General features: G+C 45.4%; 1 protein-coding gene across 2 annotated transcripts in view; it reads right to left on the bottom strand.

Annotated features, from left to right (window-relative positions):
* SCFD2 (sec1 family domain containing 2) overlaps nucleotides 1-21722 on the bottom strand; it is a 393663-nt gene that overhangs the window by 32007 nt on the left and 339934 nt on the right. For both annotated transcript variants that reach the window (XM_081812374.1, XM_006734384.3), the window contains one exon: nucleotides 3258-3403. In XM_081812374.1, the coding sequence (XP_081668500.1) occupies nucleotides 3258-3403 (146 nt within the window). The remainder of the gene's footprint in view (nucleotides 1-3257; nucleotides 3404-21722) is intronic.

Raw genomic sequence — 21722 nt, 5'->3', positions numbered from 1 at the left:
TCCATCCATCCATCCATCCATCCATCCATCCATCCATCCATTCACCTGCCCACCCACCCAGCAGGAGGCAAGCACTGAGCTAGGCTCTGCAGATACACCATGGTGAACAAACATGGATGCCGTGTCCGGTGTTGGTAGTATGTTCTGCAAGTCAAGAGCTTCAGTGGCGGCCTCATGATCCCCATCATGCCCACTCTCCTGGCTGCAGTAGGGCTGTTTCCCTTGGAGGGCCAGGTGTGTGGTGATCTTTTGGGATCATTTCTGGAGAAGCAGTCTAGATCCCACCCCTCCAGCTCTTCCAGAGACTTTATATGTACTCAATGTCTTGTATGAAATCATGTTCTCCTTGACATGAAGAGAGTGATGTTTGCTTTCTGGGCTGTGGCTGACACACTTTCTCAAAGGGCTAAAGGATGGAGGTTAAAAAAGAGGTGCCTCAAGTGCTAGCACGGGTGAAAGGAGTGGTTCTGAGAGGCAGCCTGTGCTCCAGAGTAGGAGAGAGGGGTGCCAGGAGGGCACATGGGGCAGGTAGGGGCCCCAGGATCCAGGGGAGAGAGCCTAAATTTGTAGCAGTGGTCAGAGCTGGAACAGGAATCTGGAGCTGGACCAGGTCTAGTGCTTTCCTGGGTATCGCAGCGAGCCCAGAACATCTCAACTAGACGCTGTGTAGAAACAGCACGGAGCTAGATAGAAAGCACACTCTCCGAGCCCCCCACCTTCATGCCCCGCCAGAGCCTCAGGGCTGAGGACCAAGTTGGGAGAAGAGATGGACAGAAAGTTGCCCAGTCAAGGCCCACAGTTGGACTCTGAATCTAGTCTCGACATTTGCTTTTTTCTCATTATACATACTTTGCATGCCCTCAAATCCTCCGATATATAATAAAAATATATGTATTGCATTCAAGATGCCCCCAACAAATATTCATTAAGCATGCACTATATGGAAATTGCCACTCTACACACTGAGGATATGGCAGTGAACAAACCAGATCAAAATTCCTGTCCTCACTGGGCTTACATCTACGATTGAAAACTTTAAATTCAAAAATTATCAAAAAACCCAAACAGGTAAAAATCACTGATAATCCCATCAAAAACTCTTTCTCTAGCCACATAAAGCAGGAAGTCAGAGTTCCTCCTTGTCCATCCAACCCTGCACACCCCCTACAAGGCAGCCATTATAAAGTTTTCCTTAATTTTTAAAGACTTACTAAATATACATACCCATATGTTTTTTATTTTTTTATTTTCCAAACAAAAATAGAAAAATGCTTGACAGAATGATCTACATTTCTTTTTTCCACCTAACAGATCATAAACCTCTGTTTTAGTCTGAGTTCTCCAAGAAGCAGAGCCTGAGCCAAGGATTCACATAGAGTCCTGCTAAGCACGCTTGGAGTTGTCTCATTCATTTTAATGGCTGCACAACATTTCAGAGCATGTGTCTGTATCATTATTTACTAAATCCCCTTCAGATACACACATACTCCCCACCTTGCCCCTACTTCCTGCTCCCTGGCATTTAGGATTTTCAGTTAATGGGTCGATGTCATTGACTCACTGTAAGAGAGTATATACAACAAAGGAAAAGTTCATTTTCTGAAGGCAATGGCCGCAGGACAGGGTTCCGAGGTCTGGAGAAATGACAGTGTTGGCAGCAGGGAGATTAAGTCTAGGAAATTTATCACTGTCCTAATTATGCCCAAGATTTATGGCTAATGCATGTTTATGTGAATTTGGCTAAATTGGTCACAATGATAATCATAAAACTGAAAAGAGCTTATTAACTTAGTGGTTTCTTTGCACTTTGCCAACTATAGCAGCCACTTGCTTCTTGACATTCTTTGGTCTAAATCTCATCATAAATCACCAGTTCTATGTCTTCTAGAATTAGTCCATACTGCTGTATTTAAGACTGGTGATTTTTTTAATGGCCAAACTACATTAGATGAATGATCTGAGTGACTTTATCCGTATTTCGTGGTGGTGGCGTTCTCAGGTCATTGAACAAAGGATGGGAATTTATGTTACTAAGTTGAGAGCCAGCTTCCAAAGCTTCTTTCATATGTTGGTGGGTGATTTCAGATGCCCATCAGCACCATCAATCAGTACTTCTAGAGCCTCCATGAAATCCATGGTATAGCGGGGAGGAAGTTTCGTAGTGGCAGCAAAAACCTGGCATCTGGCCTTGGCCACCTGTGGGTCTGTGGCAAGTCACGTGGCCTTCCTGGCTTACTTCTTGTGAGGATCAAAGGACAAGCCCAATGTGGGAGCACTCTTCAACTATCAGCTACTGTAAGAATATACGGGAGGAAGAGTCTGGATTTGGCTAGGCTACTATCGCAGATAACCTTAGCTCTCGTCTATATGCCCACCTTAAAGGGTCAGCATCCTGACGCTGAACCCCTCGCTAGGGCAGAGTCCCCACTAACAGCACATTCAGCTCCCCAAGCAGCCGTAGCAAACAGAGTGGATTTTACTGAGATTTCATGGGGAGATGAAGGAGAAGATGCTTGCACACACTCCACGAATGATTTTTCCCGTCAGAAACATCTGTTCTTCCTTCAAAGCTATCTTTGGCCACCAGGAACCTTAGTTGTGTCTCCATCCTTGTCCAACAGAGACTGCCCAGCCTCAATGACTCCAGCCTCTCTTCACTCCTTAAGCTTCCCTTTGGGTCTCTCTGGGGCCCCTCCCTCACTGAGCTTGTAATCTTGGATTCTCATACCATCTTCCTACTCACTGTTCAAAACACCCTTCTGAAGTTCCCGCACTGCCCTTAGGAAGTGGTGGGGGAATGTTAAATAACAAAGGTTTTGTTGTCACAAACTTCTTTTTTCCTTGCCATAGTATTATTAGGTAATTTTGTTCTATTGTTCAGAATGTTTAGGGAGTGCTTCGATCTAGAAGCTTGGGAATCACAGAAGGCCACAGCCCCTCCCCTGCACCAATAGTAACTAGGGCCCAACGAAGTAAAGGGACTTTTGCCTAAGGTTACCGAACATGTGACAGCTGTAGAGCATGGCTGGCCCCCAATCCGGTGCTCATCTCCCTGTATCAAGCCTATAAGTGCAAATGAATCAAGAGGCTTTCACATTCAGGGGAACCCAGAACTCTGAACTGGAAGGGTGCTTGGAGTTCATCTAGAACAAATCCTTCGTTTTAGAGAGGCTAAGATGGAAATTGCCTTTTTGCGGTCTCTGAATCCTAAAAATGCAACACAGATTAGATGGTTACTTTAAAACATATGTACTTGCCTGGTGGGTATGATTTCCAGGAACATACACAGACTTAAACTGTTTCATGAGATTCCGAGCTCCAGCGATATCCCGAAGCGAGGCGAAGAGCTCATCTGCAGCAATTTTGGATTTGTGAAATGTCAGCTTAATTGAAGAGTCACAGCCTGAAACAATCCAGAGAGATTTTCTTGAGTGAACACATCCTTAAATTAGGCTTTAATCATGACGGCTTGAGCTCGATGTAACGCAGTTGGATTTTTTTTTTTTTTAACCCTATTTTGCCCCTGTTGTTCCCCAACTGGGTGGTTTTAATCCTCCACGAGCAATGAAACATACCAAGTGTAAACGCCTTTGACAGAAGTAGAACTCAGAATTGCCTGGGTTGGCAGCCACTGGCTTCAGTCCCCACACTATAGAAGCTTCACAGAAAGAAAGCTCCCCAGGGTCTGCTATCCTCAGAACATAGCTGTGGGAAAATAGAGAGAGACACAAAGAAAAGTACCAGAGAGTGCTGTGATGAACCTCTCTTGCTTGAATCCTACCAACAGTTTCCGGGAAATAGAAGACCAAGACTGAGAGATGATAGAACTGCTCCGGGAACAGATCTTACTGGGATGGGCATCTGTCTAATGTTCTCACAAAGCATATGGTGCCTTTCAAAAGGCAGCCATTCAAAGCTGGTAACACACAAAGAGGACCTAATAAGAAGACTATTCTCGGCAATGATTCTATTTTTCTTTGACACTTATAATAGCTGGATTTCTTCTCTATCTTGTTAGAAGCCTATTCAGAAGAGAAATGATCATGGATAAGTCAGAAGTTTAAAAAACAAAGTTCCAAGATAAGTTTTTTTGGCGGTCTCAAATACTCAGATACGTTAACTCATTCATCCGCATGGCACCCTTTTGAGACAGGAGCTGTTATCTTCCCCATTTTAAGGATGCAGGAAGCAAGGTACAGAGTGGTTGGGTAACACCCCTGTGAGCAGACCCTGGCAGTGCTCTGCCCATATCTGCTCAGTCACCCTGGACATCACTGTAGGTTTGTGGAACAGTTCTTGTGTACTCTGCTTCCTACCTCAAGCACCTGCATGCCTACCTTTCTATTTGCCTCTGTGTTTCTGTCTCTGTCTCTCTTCTTGTCTGTGGGCTTCCTCTGGTTGTAGAAGCATGCTTGGCCTTTGTGTGGGGCAGGCTGGAAATCCTAGGAAGTCAGCATTCATTGGAACTACCCAGATTTCTCATTCCCTGGGGGAACAGTTCCAAACTGTGGTCTCCAAAGCCTTTGCTCAGTCCCAGAAGGACGGAGCCCCAGTTGCCCACAAAGATAACTCACTCACTAATGTCCCTTTATTGGCTTTCCTTCCTTCCCTGGCCCACTTCCCTATTTCCTGACTATGCTTCCCGAAATATCTTTCCAAATACAATACTTGCACCCAAATCCCTGTCACTGGACACCAGAGCTTCCACAGGTGTTCAAACACACACAGCCTGGATCCTTTTTTGGGAGCCTGTATTCTTTTTTGGGAACAGCTTTATTGAGATGTAATTCATATACCATACAAATTAAATACCATACGATTAAAGTGTACAGTCCAATAGCTATTAGTATATTCACATAGTTGTATGACCATCACCACAATCCATTTTATAATATTTTTATCACCTCAATAAGAAACTCCATACTTGTGAACTTGTCACTCCCTTTTTCCATCCTCCTCCTTGTCCCTGGCACCACCAATCTGCTTTCTGTCTCTATGGATTTACCATTTCTGGACATTTCGTATAAATGGACCCATAGGACATAGGATCTTTTGGGACTGGCTTCTTTTACTTAGCATAATGTTTTCAAGGTTCATCCAAGTTGTAGTATACATCACTACTTCATTTCTTTTCACTGCTGACTAATATTCACTGTATGGATATACCACATTTTATAGTTGCGTTCATCAGTTGATGGGCATTTGGGTTATTTTCACATTTTGGCTATTATGAATAATGCTGCTAGTTTTATAAATTTTTGTGTAGACATACATTTTCATTTCTCTTGGATATATATCTGGGAGTAGAATTGTTGCCATAGAGTTGGCAACTCTGTGTTTAACCCTTTGAGGAACTGCCAGGCTGTTCTCCAGCGTGACCCCACCATTTGACACTCTTACCAGCAGTGTAAGAGGGTTGCGATTTTTCCGCATCCTCAACAATGCTCGTTATTACCCTTCTTGATTGATCCTAGTGGGTGTGAAGTGAGGAGAGGCTTGTTGATTTTGATAGGGAGAAATTGTTTTTAGGGAGTAGAGGTAGATCCAAACAAGCTTAAACTAAAATGGAATGTATCTAAAGTATATAGGGACATCCAAAGGAGCCTGACTGTAGCAGACACAGCCAGGTGGCATGTGAGTACTTGAACTTGTACCCTTAATTACTGTGGAACATTATATTATAATTACTCTTAAAGGGAGGGCAAAATTCTGAACTGCCTTTACCTACAACACATCTGACACTGAATGTGTGGGTCTTTTCCCCACACCAATCGATTCTCTAATTCTCTGGGCACCAACTGAGTGTCCTACAATTCAGTTCAATTTTGACACTAACTACACAGCATAGGCGCAGACCCCGCAGTTTAAGGGTTCAGGCCCATTTCAAATGTCAGTTGCAAGTCCCAGACGGCCACCTGCTCTCCTGACAGATCGGCTCCCAACTGAGGGTTCCCGTGACGCCTTCCTCAGGTTCAATAATTTGCTAGAACAGCTCACAGAACTCAGGGAACTACCTCCTTTGCCACAGAATTTTCCCTCCTATTGCCAGTTCATTACAAGGGATACAACTCGGGCACGGTCAGATGGAAGAGAGGCACAGTGCAATGTTAAGGGGAAGGAGCTTGGAGCTTCCATGCTCCCTTCAGGCGTTCTACCTTTCCAGCACCTTGATGTGTTCTCTAACCCAGAAGCTCTTCCAAGCCTATTATTTAAGCGTTTTTATGGAGGTTTCATTACATAGGCATGATTGATTCAATTACTGGCCATTGGTGATTAACCCAATTTCTAGCCCCTCTCCCTTCCCTGGAGGTTGGGGGGTGGAGCTGAAAACTCCAACTCTCTAAACATGCCCTTGTTTTTCTGGCAACCAGCCCTCCATCCTGAAGCTGGTAGGGGCCCCAACCACTAGTCATCCCACTAGCATACAAGTCACTTCTGTCACTCTGGTAGTAGCTGTGTGACAGAGACCGGGGACAAAGACCAATATGTATATTTCTCATCGTATCATAAAAATTCCCTGACTAGTCTAACTCCTGGTTTCCAGAAATATCCAACTCGTGTCATTAAAAAGAAAAAAATCAGTGTGGTCAAGCACGGGGAGAGGAAGCCTCCATGTTCAGTGAACTGTGGTGAGGGGAGGGAAGAGGTGGAGGGAAGTCAGGAGATCATGCGAACTCCCCAGAATTCTATGTCAAGCTTTGTGGAAAGGAGAAAGTGTCATTTTCAGAGGAGCATGTCCATAATTGCCTCCTGATTCTTACAGAGGCTCATAACCAAAAAGAGTTAAGATCCACAGGTACAGGGCATGTGTTGATATCACACCATGCTTACCCTTGGCATTGCAGCCCTAGCTGAGACAGACCAGCTTGCGCTTTAGTTAATAACCAACCAGGAGAAACCCTGGAAGGTTATGGCTTCTCACTCATTCATATAAGCTTCTTTCCTTAAACTCTCAGCCTGAGCCATTTGAAATATGGGAAATCATACCAATTATATGTAAGTGTTGGACATTCTGTACTAGTCTTTCAAGTAAAAAAAGGCATGAAAATAAGAAGACATTGCTTGTCCTAATACCATGCACAATGTTTCAATTCCTCTAAAACACGATTCAGCTAATAGGCTAAATTTTTTTTTTTTTTGAGAGAGAGAGTGTGTGTGAGCACATAAGCAGTGTGGGGGGGTTGGGCAGAGGGAGAGAGAGAATCTTTTTTTTTTCTTAAAGACTTACTTATTTGAGAGAGAGAGCGTGAGCTTGAGCAGGGGGAGGGACAAAGGGAGAGGAAGAGAGGGAATCTCAAGCAGACTCCCTGCTGGGCATGGAGCTGGAGGTGGGGCTTGATCTCCGGACCCTGAGATCCTGACCTGAGCCGAAATCAAGAGTCAGCCGCCTAACTGACGAAGCCACCCAGGTGCCCCTAGGCTAAGTTTTTTATTTAAAGTAATTCATTTTTTTTTTTTAAAGATTTCATTTATTTATTTGAGAGAGAGAGTGAGAGAGAGAAAGAGCACAAGAAGGGGGAGCGGGAGAGGGAGAAGCAGACTCCCCGCTGAGCAGGTAGCCTGATGCGGGACTCGATCCTGGGACTCCAGGATCATGACCTGAGCCGAAGGCAGTTGCTTAACCAACTGAGCCACCCAGGTGCCCAAAGTAATTCATTTTCTATCAAATAGAGAGATCCATCCAATCTTTCATATGGTCTCTCTTAATTTTTTGGAAAGTAACATGATGTTTATCCATTAGACTGAGTGGAATAGAATCATCTACTGGATTATAGATTACTGACAATTATAGATAATTCATGGAAATTGTGGATTGTACACTGAAATTAATGTGTAATTGCAGAGAGGTCAACTGTGGAGCAGACTGTTTGACAGAAACATTTACAGATTACTGATAAATTAAGCTCAAAGGAACCCAACAGAAAAATAAGGCTATCACATTGTTGGAAGGAAAATAAAAAGTCCTAAATTCACAAATAAAGTAAAACTTTCCTGAAAAACAGTCAATTATTTTCATTGTTCAAATTAACTGCACATGAGCAAACTTCCGTCCAAAGCATCAACTCTTTCCAACGTGGCTGGTATCCTCAAAGCAAGTGTTCCACAATGTGCATGTTTCTGGGACACCAGGCCGGTCTCTGAGCATTATTTGTATTTATATCAATCCTCACCAAAAGCAGGATTTACATTCACTTACCCAAAACCTGTAATGAAAGTTTCACTCACAGACACACACACACACACACACTTTTGAAATGTGGATCAGAGGACATAAGTGACTTGTGCAGGGTCACATCACCATCCCTGGCAAAGTCAGTGTCCAAATGTCCCGCTCATCACAGACCTGAGCTCCTCCATGTCCACCCCCGCCCACCATCCAGAATCCCCTCTGGGCATGCGGCCCATTCCAGATTCATGCTGCAGTCAATAGCTAAAGGTGATGTGGGCCCCAAAGCTCTGAAATGGGAGGAATTTTTTCTGCGACAAGAGCACCAGCTATAATCACTGAGCGCTCACTATGCCATCACTATGCCAGGGGCTATGCTAAGAAGTGTGTACATCTCGGCCTACTGAATCTCCACAGAAACGCAACGATGGCATTGGGCTACTGATAGCATTCCCACTTTGCAGAGGGGGAAACTGAGCCCTAGAGAAGTTAAGCAACACAGTGCCACTCAACTAATAAGCAGCAAAGCTAAGGGTCAAACCCTTGCAGTCTAACTCCAAAGATGGTCCTGTTAGCCACTCTACTCTGTCGTCTTTCAAATGTGCTGAGACCACATATATAAAAGATCAATGAAACTCTTAATTCAGCCTTAATAGCGAAGAAATGCTTTTAAAATGGAGTGAGTAGCAGATGCCTTTCTTCTTGGGAAGACCTGTGCCTGTCCCTTGGGGTCGATGCTAACATTGCAGGTTTGCAGTCATACCCCAGGCCTGTCTTTTGTAGCCACAGAAGGTGTGAGGTCTCCCAGCCTGGCTATATACCCTCCTTTGGATCTTTGCTCTGTAAGGCACTGTATTCAGTTACTTCTAATAAGCCCCTGACAGCCCGTTCCATTGAGCCAGCTTATGAGATAACAGTGTTTTGTAAGGGAACTCTTAAGTGTACAATTCCAGTCAATTCTCATTTAATCCACTTAGTTAAATAGATAATGAACCAGAAGCTGATCCTAGCCTTTAGCCAAGCACGATCTGTGTACTTCAGTTGCCTACGTCTTGATAAGGGAGGCCCCCGGTCCCCCAGGGCACCCCTGTGTTCTTCTGAAATGGAGGATGACTCATACCCCTGCAATTTCTTTCTCTGGAGGGCTTGGCGATCTCTGATCTCTCGGGGAGGAGTCCAGTTACTCCTTAGAGCAACAAAATCGGCCTCTTGTGCCCGTGCGTCTCCTCCCTCTGCTGTCCTCTCCCCCGTCTCCACTTATCTGAGGTCCCTTACTTTAGCAGGGAGAGAGAGAACAGTGGTTTCCGTGGCTCTGTACGCAGCAGGGACCCATATTTCCAGCCACGACAAAGCGAAAATGGAGTAAGGCTGAAGAGCTAAGGGTCCTCCCGGGATGGCTGGAACGAAGCTGCATTCCCTACTGCAGTCGGCCTCGCTCTCTTCTGTTGTTTGCTCTCTCGGGGAGCAGGCTGGAATCCTTCGGGTGCTTGGGGAACCTTTTCAAAAGAACCTATTTTTCCTAAGTTTGGTTTTACTCCTTAGGAACTAAGGAAAATAAAGCATCTCCTATCAGGATGCTGCTGTGTCCAAGGCCTTTGTTTGGATTGGAGCTGAAGCAGCCCTCATCGGAGGCCTTCTGAAACACACACACACACACACACACACACACACTCACTTGGGGGCGTGGCTAGAACAGGATTTGAAATGTTTCCCTATTTAGCAATATTATTCTCCTCCCAGGACGAAAGGCCCCTTGCATCTGATTGGGAAGAGCGAGGGTCAAAAAATACTTGAGCCTCGTCAAGAGGCTCTTTTCTCATCTGGACCCAAGTTATCCAAGGCTAGCCTCCTCATCCTTCTGTTGGCCTCCAAGTTTGGGAACATCAGGCCACTTCCTAGCTTGCGTCCTTGGCCCCCTGCCGCTCAGCAGAGCCCCAGAGCAGGGGTCTCCGCTCCGTGGGCTCCAGGGGCAGTGAGAGAAAAGGTCAGCTGGGAGTGTGACTGGCCAGAAAGTATGGAGCTCTGGGAGGTCATGACCTCCCTCATCCATCCAGCAGGATGACATTGCCTTTTTTTCTCTCTCCAAACCATTGTTTCTAAACTAGGCTCTTTTCTCATGGCTCTCAATACATGTCTAGCAAATGAAAACAAAACCAAACAAAATAGAAAACCAAATAAACCTTAGCAAGTGCCGTCACATCTGAAATCTTTCAGGGAGGTTGCATATAAACCACCCTTGAGTAGGGCAGTCCTATAAGCTTGTAAGTACAGCTATAATAGAACTCTTTTTTAAACATGCTGGGGACCCATAGGTGATTGTGAGTCCTTCAGAGAGAGGGATCATGAAAAATCAATCTCTCTCACACACATAATTTACATTATATGTTATATATTCATATATATGTATATATAATTTTGTTTAAAATTAAATCATAAATGTCCCTTTATTCACTAATCTTCAAGGCAAGGTCAAGGTCTTCTCTGTGAGTATTGTCTGCTGTTCTGAATAGAGTCCTGTTTTTTAAAAAACCCATGATGTGCCACGTACAATTTCCAACTTGAGTCCATTTCACGTAGAACGAGAAGTTAAGGACATCTGTTGCACAATCTGAGAGCAGAATTCTTCTAGATTTTAACTTTTTTTTCCTTCAATCTTCTACAGTCACCTTGTTCACACCTAATCCAAAAGCGTTTTTAAAGTGACTCATCTTGGGGCGCCTGGGTGGCTCAGTTGGTTAAACCACTGCCTTCAGCTCAGGTCATGATTCCAGGGTCCTCGGATCTATCTATCTATCTATCCTCATGCAGGAAGCCTGCTTCTCCCTCTGCCTGCCGCTCCCCCTGCTTGTGCTCTTTCTCTCTTTCTGTCTCTCTTGCTATCGCTCTCTCTGTGTCAAATAAATAAATAAAATCTTTAAATATATATATATATATTTTAAAGTGACTCACCTTGACTGAGTCTTAAAAGCATTCCATTTGGTTTTTACCGAAATGATCTTCTTTTTGAATTCATATGTCGTCAGAATGCGGGAACATTTCATTACAGTGTGCAACTTAATAACAAGCACGACAGACATGGCAGGCTGATGACTCTTGGGAATCACACAAGGCAGCCAGGAAGAGCAGATGTGCCCTGCACGTGGAGATCGCCCAAGAGCCACGAGGGGTCCGGGTGTTGGCATTAGTCCTTGTATTTTTTAGAGGGACTGAAGAATGTCAGTCATTCTGGTGAATAGGTCCATACATCAATTATACATCTATTATTTGTATTCATTTTATTTATATTACAGCATCTATAAATCAAAAAAGTATATCTATAAAATTATTTCTGAGGTTCCATGTTTATACACAGGCACTGTATCTGTGTCATCAGTCTAATGCTTGATCACCTCATGGGACTTTTCAGTTCTTCACTATAAAGTCATAAGCTGGGTTGTCGGCTCTAGCACCTACAGGGCTGATTGCCTCTTTCATTATAGAGTCCTGGATCCATACCACATGGCAGGGCCTTCTCAGCCGGTGTGGAGCTAATGGCGTAACTATGCTGGGAAGAGTGTGTTGGGGAGGCTGTCCTAACAGAGAAATTTGGAGTCAGAAATGCCCAGGTGAGGCCACAGAGGGCCCAGAATAGGGCCCATGGAGGTTGACTATTTTCTGGAATCCTTCCGTAAGCCTCCCCTCAGCCTCCCAGCCCCACGCTGATCGCATGGCCTCTCTGTTTCCTGAATCCTGCTCAAGGGCCTGGAATCTCTTAGCCTGTGGCCTAAGGTATGGGTCACATGGCACAGGAGGAAACGAGAGGAGGCTGGCAATCAGCTCCTGTGGGGGCAGGGGCTCTGCCTGGTCTACCGCCGAGCTCTAGCAAAGCATCTGGCTCAGAGAAGGCCCCACTACGTATTTCCTAAGTGAGTGGGGGAAATAGAGAGGTGATAGGAAAAAAGAGAGTTGAATCAGGCCAAACGTGCTGTAAAGCAACAGCACTGATTCTTGAGGAGCTAATAAATGAACTCTGGAGGAAATTTCAAATAAAGAGCTCCCTGATGGTCTTGAGCAAATGCAGGCTACACGCGTAAGCGGCTCAAGTCCCGAAAAGGCTACCTCAGAAGAGCCACCTCAATTGGCCACATAAATTCTGGACGTTGAACAAGCGAGACTAAACTCTCCATGGTTTAGAGATACACCCAGAGGAGAGAAAACTGTTTTAAGAAGACCAAGAATGAGGGCGCCTGGGTGGCTCAGTTGGTTAGGCGACTGCCTTCGGCTCGGGTCATGATCCTGGAGTCCCTGGATCGAGTCCCGCATCGGGCTCTCTGCTCGGCGGGGAGCCTGCTTCTCCCTCTGACCCTCCCCCCTCATGTGCTCTCTCTCTCTCTCTCATTCTCTCTGTCTCAAATAAATAATAATAAAAAAAAAAAAAAAAAGAAGACCAAGAATGATAAATACAAACCTCAGAGAAGTGGTGACCTCGGGGGTGGGGGGTTTGGGGTAGGTGAGTAAGCAGGGGGGTGGGGTAGCTGAGTAAGCAGGGGCGTGGGTTCATGGGTGTTATTATATAATTATGCTTTATACCATCTATCATACAATCTTCTAAATGGATCCACTATCATCTTAAAAACTCTACCAAACAAAAACCAGTTGCACCACTTTTTCAGCCTCCAGCAAATTGGGTTTTTTAAAAACCGTTGACAAAAGGAAGACGTGACAGCTGCGATCTTTGATCCTCAGGCAGGTTTAGGATGTGTCGTGGGCCGGGAAAGACTTGCACTGTCACGAGAGGATGTGACTGCCCAGGATTCTGGTCTGAGCACTGAGGCTCTCTCGTGAGAAAGCATGTGGTGGGGAAGTCTGCAGGAAGAAGAACTGTCCCGGAATATGCTTTGGAACTTGCATTTTTAATGGCAGGTGCAAGGTCAAGTTTGTCAGTGAGGCCCAGAGAGCAGAATGCAGGCCGTGGGACACGGAGCCCTTGATGCTGATCGTAAAGGCTGCTGCAGGAAGGGCCAAGGAGGCAGCGAAACAGACAATCCTGGCTCATCGCTGAAACGAGGAACCGGCTCTGGCTATTTCGAAACATTCCCTCTGGGATGCCTCTGAAAACTCTCTCCAAGGCAGCTTTTCTGACTGCTCTCCCCACTGTAATCATAGTTTCTTGATCTTAAGATTATGTGATTCCGTAAGGGAGGCACGAAGGACTTTGTAAAAACTGTGGTGGTACTGCATCATATTAAATAATACAATTTCATATGCTGGGAATATGGGATCCTATTAAATCGAGCCAAATCACCTTGGACAAAGATCCTGAAGCTCTGCATTCAGAGTAACGGAAATACCTAATGTTGTGAGGCTATTTCTCTAACAAGGCAGGCATCAAGTTTTTGATGGGTTATATTATCTCCTCTGATGGCTTATCACCGCAAGAAAATCAGATCTCTCTATCATTTCGACTTTGGGCTCCTTTTCCGGGAATGAAACCTTGCCATAAGCTTAGTTTTTTCTCTTTGCATTGGGAAAAGACTGCCATAATTTTATTTTAGCAGGGAAGTTCATAGTTTCGGAACCAATGGGCGAATCTGACATTTCAGAAAGAAAGGGAAAGAGAAGCCCAGAGGCTCCTTCCATGGATGGTCTGAGACCTGCTAGAGGCTGAGCCCATCTGTCCTCCAAGAAGCGTGCCTGATGTGCCACCCCCTGTGGCCAGCCCTGTCCCTTGTTACCCTCCACACTCTGTCCCTCCCTATGCTGCAGTGCAGAGATGTGTGTATGTGTCGGGGGGAGGGGCTGCTCCTCTACCTGATGCGGAGGCAGCTGATCACCCGGAAGGCTTCCTGGAGGGGCAGGCCAAGAAGGAAGCGCGGACAGACCATGCTGTGGGGCACTATTTCTGCTCCTTTCTGAATCTTAGCCCAGGTCCAGGCTTGTTGCCGGTTTTAAGAACAGTACCAGAGGTGCGCTGCCCATGAAGGATTTTTAAGAGATAAGGCTGTACTTTATTTTAGGAATGCTAGTAACACTGAGAGTGTGGGAACAACGTGGTGTCATTTCTGACTGTAACGTGTCACTGGGAAATGCTCTCTTATCCAAGTTACGATGAATAAATCACTCAGGGTTTGGCTTGCCTGCTAATTACACAAACCTGTGCTATGGCTAATTGTCCATTTGTAGGAAAGGATGAAATAAAAAGTCAAAATCATGGCACATTTCAAAGCTTTTCAAATTACTGTCTGACCCTCCTTGCCTCTTGTTCTCATCGTCATTCAGAGGAGTTTTTAAAACACCTAAGTCTTTCCATTATGTTTCCTGAGCTCTAGCCTTGCTGAGCTTGTTATCATGAGATTTATAAGTATGGAGGAACAGTGGTGTTCTTTTAATTTATATTTTAAGGGAAGGCTAGGTGGTTAATAATATGGGATCACTTTCTGATCTATTTGAGAAAAAGGGAAGAATAAAAGGGAAGTTTACTGGCCTAAAGTTTCTTTCATCCTTTTTGTTTCTTAAAAGAATAGCAGAGCAAATGGAGTTTATTTTTCTCCCAGTAGCAGACAGATCAAATGAGCCCCCATCTCTCCCCTCCCCCAACACACAAAATCCCTCTCTGCCTCAGGCTCAGCTTCCCCTGCACCTGCTGTGGTAAATCTCCATTGAACTGAGCCAGCATCCCCACGCCTGAAATTTAAGCTCTCTCTAGATGAGGCCTCTGATCTATCACTTCTCTGTACTTTCTTTTGGAGGCGGTGTGGATTAGTGTGGGTTAGCCATGCCTGATTCAGAGATGGGACAAAGTCCAGGGAGGCCGCCAGTAGGCCCGTGGCATGGGGGAGAAGGGGGAGAGGACCCTATTTCCCTCATCTCTCTTGGAGGCAAGGAAAAACCTTGAGGGTGGACCCCAAAAACACATGCAGAGAACTCAGGCAAGTTGACAGGCAGATGCCCACGTCCTGAAACCCAGGGTTCAGGTCACACTGAAGTTTGAGGGAGCTTGGAAGGAGCAGCAGAGAAGGCGGCCTGCTCTCCTCCCTGCCTCCTTGACCCTGAGGATGGGGCCAGACTTCCTGCACGGTGGAGTGGGCACTGTCTGCAGCCTTCTGGGGGCTTTGTGCCTGGTCCCAAGCATGATCTCTCTCCGCCATCCCCTCCAGACCCTGGGGGAGACAGCTCAGCTGGATCTCAAGACTCCAGGGCAGCAAAAATGAATGATCACAAAGTCTTAGGGTTTCTGGGCTTTCACTTGCTTCTGGGCAGGGGCATTCTTGAGTCCACAGCTGTATTCACAGTGACTCTATGTCAAGCATGTGTCATGGAGGGTGAGTGAGGGGGGCCTGGGCTCAGAGTAGGTGCTCTTTCCCCCTGAAGGATGCGGATGCGGAGGGATTGAAGAGCTAGTGAGCTCTGGACAGCTCTGGGATCTGAAGGCCGAGTGTGCCAGCTTCCCTAGCCTTGAAACGGCAGGGGAGTTGGGAGTTAGTTTAGAAGTTAAAAACTCCAAAATGGTTCGAGTTTCTTTGGGCTTCCACTGGGGAAACACAAAGCAACCAACCCAGACTGTCCAGGTTGGTAACGTTTGACTGCTCTCTTCCACACCACCACGTAAATGCCTTCATTTCTACACTAATTCTCGCCTCTCTCCAGGTTAAAAAACAAACAACACAAAACCGTGTGGATAGCGCAGAAGCAGGCTTAATGAACAGGCACGTCGTCACAAAGGTTTCATTGTGAGCTCATAAAATGGAGACGGTTTTCAGAACTCAATGGGCTTGGCGCCTCACGCGCAGCCAGGTACCCGGGAGGTGGTCAGTAAATGCAACATGTGGCTCGATCCAAAATGTGTACGTCTTTGGAAGAGAACAACAAAACCTAAACAAAGCCAAAACTCTATGGAGAATTGTTGGCTGCGGCATTTCCAGAGGCAAGCTAGGGCAGTCCGGGCTGTTGGCCGTACAAAGCCTCAGGGCCTGATCTCAGGAGGCAGCGAGAGCTCCTTGAAATGGCCGCTGCAGGGCCTTCTGCAAAAGTGGGCACAGTCATACCCGCACGCAGCTCTCCCTGGGCGCTCTGCGGGCCACGTGTGTTGTCTCAGTCCACCTCGCAGAATTTATGTGAGGAGAGGGCTGAAGAGACGTACGTGGATATGAGTTCCCAGGGTGGTCACGGTTACATTGCTCATAGTAGTGAAAAATTGAAATGAAACATCTATCAGTCTGAGGATAAAAGCTAATGTGTTTGATCGGTTATTTGTTGATAAAGGAAGATGCCCATAGCAGATTACTAAGTGAGAAGAGTAGGTTTCGGAACAGTAGGTAGAGGACATATGCTACATAATATATGTATTGCCAAAGGGGCGCCTGGGTGGCGCAGTCGGTGAAGCATCCGACTCTTGGTTTTGGCTCAGGTCGTGATCTCAGGGTCGGGAGATTGAGCCTCGTGTCGGGCTCCACACTCAGCGTGGAGTCTGCTTGAGATTCTCTCTCCCTCTCCCTCTGCCCCTGCTGCTTGTTCTCTCTCTCTAAAATAAATAAATAAATCTTTAATATGTACATATATCTTTATATATTTATATATAATAAATCTTCAATATATATAAAATAAATAAATCTTTAATATATCCACACGCTGTCATATACCTAGATATGTCTCTCTCTATATATACACACATGCATACGTGTATACACACAAATAGATAAACACATGTATATTTATATAACATATAACCACACAGACATACATACATACATGCAAGTATATGACATACAGCCACCCACGTAGACATATATACATAGGTATACACATATATACACACACATACACATCCACACAAGTATACATGCACATGTACATATATACGTACACACACGTATATGTACATATCCACACATGCATACGTACATATACATGCACACAGTGTATATCATATATGCACATGTATATATACACATGTATACACACACGCATCTGTGTATTTGTGTATACTGGTCCAGAACAATATGTTACAGTCATTAGTCCTCTAGGTTATCATTGTCCAATAAAACTTTCTGCAAGGAGGGAACTGTTCTACATCCGTGTCGTTCCATAAGGTGGCCACTAGCTACGTATGGCTATGGAGCACTTGAAATGTGGCTGGTCTGGCTGGGGTATCTTACTGTTTAAGTTGTATTTACTTTTAATTAATTTAATTGCTACCTGTGGTGAGCGGCTACCGTACTGGACAGCACAGCTCTGGAATGTAAGCCCAACAAGGACAAAGATCTTTGTTTTAATTATGGAGTATGTGAACCTCCTAAAATACTGTTTGTGCTGCCATGTGGTAGGTGCTCAGTAAACAGCTGTTGAATGAGACAATTTCCTGTTAGGAGTTGTTACCTATAGGAAACTTTGACTTCCTACTTTATGTACTTCTGTATCATTTTGATTTTTCAAAGAAGCATATAATTTAAGTTTCACATTAGCAAAACAATAAAGATATTCCAATTCTGAAGAGCACCACACAGTTTCATCCTTTTCTTTTTCTTGGCTGCCCAGAGTACTGCTCCCTTTGGCCGGTGAGGAGGAAGGCTGGACCCTGGGCAGTGGTGTAATTTATTCCTGGCTACCTGAACTGACCTCCTCTGAAAGAACATTCCTGGGCGCCATAGCCCTGCCTGCCTAACCTCGTCCCCTTGTCCCTGATTCCTGGCAGAAATCGTATGCTCAATTTCATTTTTCACCCTTCAGTGCAGTCTTCAGGGTTTCCCTATCTCTGATGAGGTCAAGAGCAGGGTCTATATTTCTAGTGGGGAAGGAAACCCGACAGACAAGACGGTCTCTGCCATTAAATGTGGGCTCTGGCACATTCTTCTTTGTTATTTACAGGCTCAGCCATAGCCTGATTTAGACTACCTTTCTGTCAATGGATGTCTTAGCAAAAGACCCTAAGACACCTCTTTTCTTCCCCTGGGCACGGTCAGGTCTGTCTGCCTTTCTGGGTCCTGCCAAGACCCACTCAGTTCTCTCCACAAGCCATGGTGAATGCCGCTCCCTGGCTTCCCATGTCAGGCTGGCCCCTCCAGCCCGTGCCCTGTGGGTTCTTCTGCAAAGTCTGACTCCACAGAGTGACTCCAGACCACTCTGCTCCTCTCCTCCTTCCGCTCACAGACACTGGGTCTGCTGGATCCATGCTTCTTGAGTGTCAGCCGATCCTTGATCACCTTCACTCTGCTGCTGCTACGTGCTGCCTGTTCTGTTATTCACGGTCTTTTCTTGTGAGTTCACTTTATGTTATTCTTTTTTAAAAGATGTATTCATCTATTTTAGACAGGGAGTGTGAGAGTGTGAGCAGGGGAGAGGCAGAGGCAGAGGGAGAGAGAAAATCCCCAAGCAGACTCCCTGCTGAGCACAGAACCCCGACGAGGGGCTCAATCCCAGGACCCCGACATCATGACCTGAGCCGAAATCAAGAGTCGGCTGAACCACCCAGGCACCCCACTTGTGAGTTAACTTTAAATCAACTTATTTGTTTATTAGGTCTATGTAAGCTGATCTGATGTGCGAATATTTACTTATTTTAACATGCATCGGAAAATACTTAACTATGAAAAAAAATGTTCATCTGCATCCCTCTGAATTCCCCCAGTGGTGATGAGGCGGCTCCCAGGTGCTGGGGACTGTGCTGACGACAGAGTAGGTGTTGTCATGTTCACTGTTCAGATGACAGAACGGAAGCTGTGATGGCTTGAGGAGGGCTTGTTTAGTGAACAACCAACACAACGGGGCTGGGAAATAACCTTGTGGACTCAGAAGTCCACGGAGGCAGGTGCCTCCCTTGCAGTCTGGTTCTGCTTTCCCAAGTCATCTTCATGACCACCTGGCCCCCAAAATGTGCCTTTATTCAAACCTGCTTTGCTCCAGACTAGCCTCATCAGGGCCATCACCTTGTTATATAACTGTGATCAGGCCCCACTTTTCTGTGGGGTTCCAGCTACTCTGGCCCTCTCATGACCTGGTAGACCTCAAGCTTGGGGTCCATGCACATTCTCTTACCTCCACCTGCTCTTGTCTTTACCCTATATTAGGTCTCAGCTTTAAATAGCATCTCCTCAAAGAAGGCTTTTCTGATCTCCCCATCTATATTAGGTTTACTTTTGGTCTCTCTTAAAGCACTTTATCAACATTTATAAATACACATAAATTTATTCCCTTTTTGTTGTTTTTTTCTTCCTCTTTCCATCCCTTCCTTTTCCCTTCCCTCCCATTCCCTTCCTTTTCCTCTCTTCCTTCCTTCTAGTCAATCAATATTTATTGAGTGCTGACTACTTGCTAGGTACTTGAGACTCAGTGTCTGTTCTCATAGAGCCTACATTTCAGTGGGGGAGACAGAAGATACATAAGTAAATATGCAAGTAAACAAATCATAACATGTCATTAGAGATAAGTGCTCAGAAAGAAAATGGAGTTAGGAGCTATTTTAGACATGGGCAAGAAGGGCTTCTTGGAGGAGGAGGCATTTTAGCAGAAACCTTTCTGAAGTGAGTGGGCCAGCACTGCAGGGACCTGGGGAAGAGCTTTCTAGGCATAGAAGCAGCAAGTGCAAAAGGCGGAAATGTGCTTGGGGGTGGGGGCGTTCCAGGAGAACGAGAAGACTGAGTGGCTGGGGTAGAATAGCAAGAGGAAACGGGAAGCAGAGGAAGTCAAGAAAGGAAAGGTTGGAGAGGCAGGCAGAGCCTGATCATGTGTGGCCTTCTCTGGAGTCATGGCGGAAGGGGGAAGAGGAGAGAGCTCAGGCACAGATGAAGATTAGAAAGGAACATATTTACAAGCCTGGATACCTTTCTTGTGCTGGTGAGTGGATCTGGGTGGAATGGGTGGGCCTGGGGAGTAGCAGGTCATCTGGAAGGGCTGCTGGCTGGGGGTCAAGAGCACACAAGCTTTGAATTTCACATGGCCAAACATTTTCAGTGTCCCTCCCAGTCCTTCCCGACACTAAGGACCCATGAATGTCAGTGGGGCAGAGAGCTACGTAAAATAACATCCCAACCATCCAAACTGCCATGGGAGGAAGCTGGCACATGAGCGCAACCTCATCCGCACCAGCCTCTGCCCACGTCACCAGTTGAGGGTGTGAAGAGAAGCCCCAAAACTCAAGATTGGCTTTGCTGCCGCAATCCATTTGAGGGAGTTGCAAGGGAAGGGAAAATTCAAACCCTCAGTCAGTGAGGTCAGGGCCTGGTTCTGACTGAAAGTTCAAGGTTGGTCAGGATAGTTTTAAGAGAAGGGAGTTCTCTTATTATCCAAGCAAGGAATAGGCCTGGCTTTTCAATTTCATGAGGGTAGAGCCCATTCACTGATTCACTCAGTAAATACTGCGTGCCTGATACGTGACTGTTCCAAGCATGGGATACAACAGCAAACAAAACATAGTAAGTTCTGGCTTCCTCAAACTTCCTTTGCATTTCTCCACTGTGCCTAAAAATGATGATAATAGTTAACATTTATCAAGTACTTACTATATGGTATCAAATGCTATTCTAACTATTACATGTATTAATTGATTTAATCGTCAGAATTATCCTATGAGGTATGTGCTATCATCATCCCCATTTCACAGATGAGAAAAGTGAGGCACAGAGAGTTGAGTCACTTGCCCAAGGCCACAGGTCAATGGCAGGACCCTAATTTGAACCCACACAGTTTGGTCCCGGAGCCCAGACTCTTTATTTTTTTTATTATTTATTTATTTATTTTAAAAGATTTTATTTATTTATTTGACAGAGAGATAGTGAGAGCAGGAACACAAGCAGGGGGAGTGGGAGAGGGAGAAGCAGGCTTCCTGCCGAGCAGGGAGCCCAGTGTGGGACTCGATCCCAGGACCCTGGGATCATGACCTGAGCCAAAGGCAGACACTTAACGACTGAGCCACCCAGGCGCCCCGAGCCCAGACTCTTTAATGTTGCATTCTTACTATAGCAAGGAATCAATAAACAACTGAGTGATTATGATAAAAAGTATGGTATAAACATAGTAAAATAGCCCAAAGTTAAGTAAATAACTAGGAGAAAACTCAGTTTAAATTACAACAAGCTTAGACTCCAGGTTATTTGGAAAGAAATGTACTTTTATTACCTACAAGTGCATAGTGACACCAGGGCTAATTGGTAATCTACTAACAAGGAGAGAGCTCGCTTCCTCTGTGATGAATATTTAAGACTGGATTGCAACTCAGTGCCCCTGTTCATAATGAACACTTAATATCCTGAAAGTAGTGTCTCCTCTCAAGAAGGCCTCACCATCGCCATGACAATCTTATTGATTTTACTCATTTGCTCAAAAGTTCTTACTCTCCAACTAGGTCAAAGTAACTTAAGATTTCATTGTCCTTTGAAGTCAGCTCATCTTAGATATTTTCGGGGTCGTCACGGGTGTTCAACAACATACCAGTTCTCCTCTGTCTGGCACGTGGTGAGATTACGTGCTTTCCTAAGAGAGATGGGAGCATGGACTTCACTTTGGGTAGGAGAATGTGAGTGGCAGAAACATCTGCGTCTTCCACAAAGAAGTCTTCAAAAGCCAGTATGTAATTTACCACTTC

This window comes from Leptonychotes weddellii, chromosome 2, assembly GCF_054177405.1.
Source record: "Leptonychotes weddellii isolate Sample4059 chromosome 2, ASM5417740v2, whole genome shotgun sequence".
NCBI lineage: Eukaryota > Metazoa > Chordata > Mammalia > Carnivora > Phocidae > Leptonychotes > Leptonychotes weddellii.
The sequence above is the reverse complement of the archived record's forward strand: the minus strand, read 5'-3'. Positions and strand labels throughout refer to the sequence as shown.